Raw genomic sequence first — 4,439 nt, 5'->3', positions numbered from 1 at the left:
CATATCTAAAAAGACAAAAGAGACAAGGCTGTGATCAACAGAAATAATGTATATTTAAAATCTTATTATGGTATAGTAATTTAAAACTGTTATTTGTATATGGCTAAAAATCGATAAATTTTATTATAAAATATTGTATAAAAATATTTGTCTAAATTATCCGATGGATTGCCAATAAAAGATATAATCATCACTTAACCTATTTTGTAATAGAAGTTTTATTAACTCTACGCTCTTCGAAGAGTAGCATTAAAAGTATTAAAAGCATTATAATTACATACTCTTACTTTTAATTATAATTTACTTATAATTACTATAACTTAAAATATTAAATATACATTCTTCGATTTTTATTTTGTTTAATATATAGAATAATATAACTACATATATACATAAACACACATTGAAATCTTAAGAGTTAAAAAATTCATATTTTATTTATTGCATATATTTATTTTTAAATACATTAAAACAGCATAAATTCCATACATTGTTATTTTTTGTCTTATGTTAGAAAGACATATATGACAAGAAAAACTTGTAGAAAAAGATGTTAAATGCATTAAAAAGAAATAAAAAGAGAAAAGAAAAAGAGAAAGGAAAAAAAGAAAAAAATATAGTTTTTTGTTCTCCATCATTAATATTATTATGACAATTGCAATTATCTATTTCTATCGACAAGACATATATATTGTAACATTTGATTTGACTTCCTATTGTTTTTCATATATCGCTATTCTTTTATTACATCTTTAATCGGATTCATTTTTACATCATCAATCGGATTTATTTTTTAACTTCATATATTTTTTGACCGTTCACATTTCCATGTGGACCATAATTGCAACATAGATTTATTTTATTCCAGTTCGATGAGTCCTTAAATTCTATTTTTCCACAGCCAATTTTTGTTGATTTAGCCCAGACCAGTTGGGAATAGTGACCTATCTTTGGTTCAAATCTATAAATAAATTATTTTATATATGTTTTAAAAAATGTTAACCTTCGGAAGTATTTTAATTAATACCATCATATCTAAAAAGACAAAAGAGACAAGGCTGTGATCAACAGAAATAATGTATATTTAAAATCTTATTGTAGTATAGTAATTTAAAACTGTTATTTGTATATGACTAAAAATCGATAAATTTTATTATAAAATATTGTATAAAAATATTTGTCTAAATTATCCGATGGATTGCCAATAGAAGATATAATCATTTTTGATTAACCTATTTTGTAATAGAAGTTTTATTAATAAACTCTACGCTCTTCGAAGAGTAGCATTCAAAGTATTAAAAGCATTATAATTACATACTCTTACTTTTAAGTATAATGGACATATCAAGGGGGAGGGGAGGGTAGGAGTTCAACCCCCGAAATTTTTTATTAATTATTTCATTTTGAGAGGGTCTCGTTAGCGCACATTCTGATAGCACATCCATTCACATGGTTTAGTCGATGCCTAATAATTTTTCATTGCTTTACTAATGAGAATATTTTATTTTGAATTGATCAATTAGCTATGTACATATTCTATCGAATTCCTCTCTTTCATTTTTAATTATGAAAAACAACTTTACTTTTGATTTTGTGTGAATTTTTGCTATTACATATCTAAAATATTCTTTTCTTCTCGTTAAAGACCATAGAAATAATTTTTAATACTTCTGTTAGTTCAAATTTTGATAAAATACATAGGGACACATAGGGAAAATTTTCATAAGGTTTTTAAAAAAAACCGTGAAAAACAAAATATATTCTATTCTAATTAATACATTCAGTATTACAATCGCTCACTAAGCACTCAGTGAACTTTTGCACTATTTGATCTATATTTTTGACCTATACACCTATCCAATCTATATTTTTGGATGTAACAGAATATCAAGTGTAAAAGCTCACTGAATACTGAACTGCTCAGAATGTAATACTGAATGAACCCAGAGTATTCTAACTAAATTTTCCATGACTAAATTCGACTAAAAAAATTTATTAACATTAAAAATTGTTGTAAATGTCACAACACAAAATTCTTTTCATAGTATAATAAAATCCCTCCCTTTTTTTTATTCCGGTTAATCCCTGGGTTAATAGATTCTCCTTCCTTTCCGAAAAAAATTTCAATTTTACGTCTATGAATAATATCATAACACCATTACATGCTGCTATTTTTTATATATAGATATCTTTACACTTATTTTTATTTTTTATATCTAGATATATCTTACTTGATGCTATCTAAAGAATTAATTTATATTTGCTAATATGTAAAATTTCTGTGTTTAATTAAAAAATTTAGAAAGATACTTACTCATATTTCTCAATTTTAGTATTATTAAAATCATTTACTTCATTATACCATAATAAGATCATACTTTCCACAGTGGCTGTGTTTTTTCCCGTAGAGGATGCCTGGGCCATGTTCTGACCAACTATAAATCTATCTGTAGCATACATTATTTATTAACAGATAAATCAGTTTATTTTTTAGAATTATTTAAATAAGAGAAAAAAAATTTATTTTTAGTTGAAAAAAATGTCAGTGATAATGTTTATACAAGGATCCTGCACTAATCTTATGTAAAATGGATCCTAGTCGAATTGGCTGAAATTTTACTATAATGTAGATCATGATGTCCTAATCAAAAGTGGATTTAACTCAGTCCTCAGGCAAGATCCAAAAATGGACAGTTTTCGAGATATTGAAGAAGAGAGAGAAATCAAATGTTGGAATTATAAATCATATTTCTAATATTTGACATTTAATTTATCTCGAAAACTGTCCATTTTTGGACCTTGTGACCATGAGGATTTTTGATCAGGACATCATGATCTACATTATAGTAAAATTGCAGTCAATTTGACTGAGATTCATTTTACATAAGATTGCAGGGTCCTTTGCAAATACATTTTTTTTATTTCTATAAACTGTTCGCCGATTCGAACTTGAAACACAATTATAAACTGAAACTGGAAATAACAATACAAATTACATTGATCGTCAATTTAATGATGGTAATAAAAATTTTAAAACACTGCAAAATTCATTCTCATTTTGTGCAAACGTCGAAGAATCTTCTTTTTCTTATTAATTAATTTTTTAATTCTTATTAATTAATTTTATTGGTCTAAAATTTATTTACCAATGAGCTATATATTTTATTATCATGTAAACATCATAATACATTTTTACTATTATATTTATACATAATTTACATTAAATCGATATTTACCTACATGTCTGCATTCATCATGACCGAATTTGCATTGATTAATCCATCTTTGGCAAACCTCTTCTAGTTCTTTATCCCAAATCTAAAAAAATTGTACATATATGCACAAGTATTTACATAAATAATAATTTTATGTGTGCGCACGTATGTGTGTTTGTGTTTTAGATATGTAAATTATATACACATGTATACAAGGGCCATAAAGTTCAATGTCTGTTACCTAAAAGTTACCCAAAAAAGTCTATTCATATAATTTTATATACCTATCATTATATTGTGTATATAAATTCTAATTTAAAATAAAAATATTTTATTCAAATGTATATCCTTCCTGTATTGCATAGTACATTAAATCATTTCACTTTTCGAATTTCTTCGTGAGAATTATACATTAAGAAAATCTATAATGCACTTATACATTTCTCTTTATAGATAGAGGAAAAGTCTCTTATTACGAGAGACTGAGTTCATTTTAGGTAAATGTTAAAAGTCTGTTGGCAGAATTTTAAAAAATACTTATTACAATTAGCGTCAAAAGATGTAAAACACGAAAAAAAATAAAAATTTTTTTATTTATAATATCTTACACAATCTATGATATAATTTACTGTTAATACAGGCATGATTTATTTGGTCCATGTAATGAATAACTGGATACTTTGTATACACATATTCTCAACATTATCACGATCTTTTAAGAGGCTATCAAATTCCATTATCTATTCATTTTCTTAAAATTCCTTAAGTAATTTCAAAGTACTTTAAGATTGTATCTTAAAAATTCTACATTGTTATTAGACATTGTTATTAAGTTAATCATAATTTTACTTCTTTTTAAAAAATTTAAATAATAATTTAATTGTTAAACTAAGTTTAGAATATATTTGTTCAATATTTTTTCGTCTATTTTTTATTTAATGTATAATGCATGTATTATGTCTTACCACGTTTGGCATGCTAACCGCCTTTGGTTGCGGACCTGGTTTTCCTTTCGTTTCTTTACCCGATGCAATCTTCTGTCTTAATTCATTGTGTTTATTTACTATAGCCTTCCTCTCAGCATCAGTAAGACCAACACACTTTACTTCTCCGCATTCTTTTGCTGGTTTTGACTATGACATCGTGATTTTAAAATTAGCTAACAAATATATTCTTAATATATGCATATATATATGCATATATAAATTAATATAATATATAATA

General features: G+C 25.2%; 1 protein-coding gene across 1 annotated transcript in view; it reads right to left on the bottom strand.

The window, feature by feature from the left end:
* Positions 1 to 632: 632 nt before the first annotated feature.
* Positions 633 to 4,439, bottom strand: part of LOC108687367 (venom allergen 3-like) — a 5,707-nt gene continuing 1,900 nt past the window's right edge. The window contains exons 2-5 of the mRNA XM_018193081.1: positions 4,181 to 4,348; positions 3,237 to 3,318; positions 2,315 to 2,447; positions 633 to 961 (exon numbers count right to left, since the gene is read on the bottom strand). Coding sequence (XP_018048570.1) covers positions 787 to 961; positions 2,315 to 2,447; positions 3,237 to 3,318; positions 4,181 to 4,348 — 558 coding nt within the window. The 3' untranslated portion in view covers positions 633 to 786. The remainder of the gene's footprint in view (positions 962 to 2,314; positions 2,448 to 3,236; positions 3,319 to 4,180; positions 4,349 to 4,439) is intronic.

The sequence above is a fragment of the Atta colombica genome, unplaced genomic scaffold, assembly GCF_001594045.1.
Source record: "Atta colombica isolate Treedump-2 unplaced genomic scaffold, Acol1.0 scaffold205, whole genome shotgun sequence".
Taxonomy (NCBI): domain Eukaryota; kingdom Metazoa; phylum Arthropoda; class Insecta; order Hymenoptera; family Formicidae; genus Atta; species Atta colombica.
Note: the sequence above shows the minus strand (reverse complement) of the source record. Positions and strands in the feature narration are given on the sequence as shown.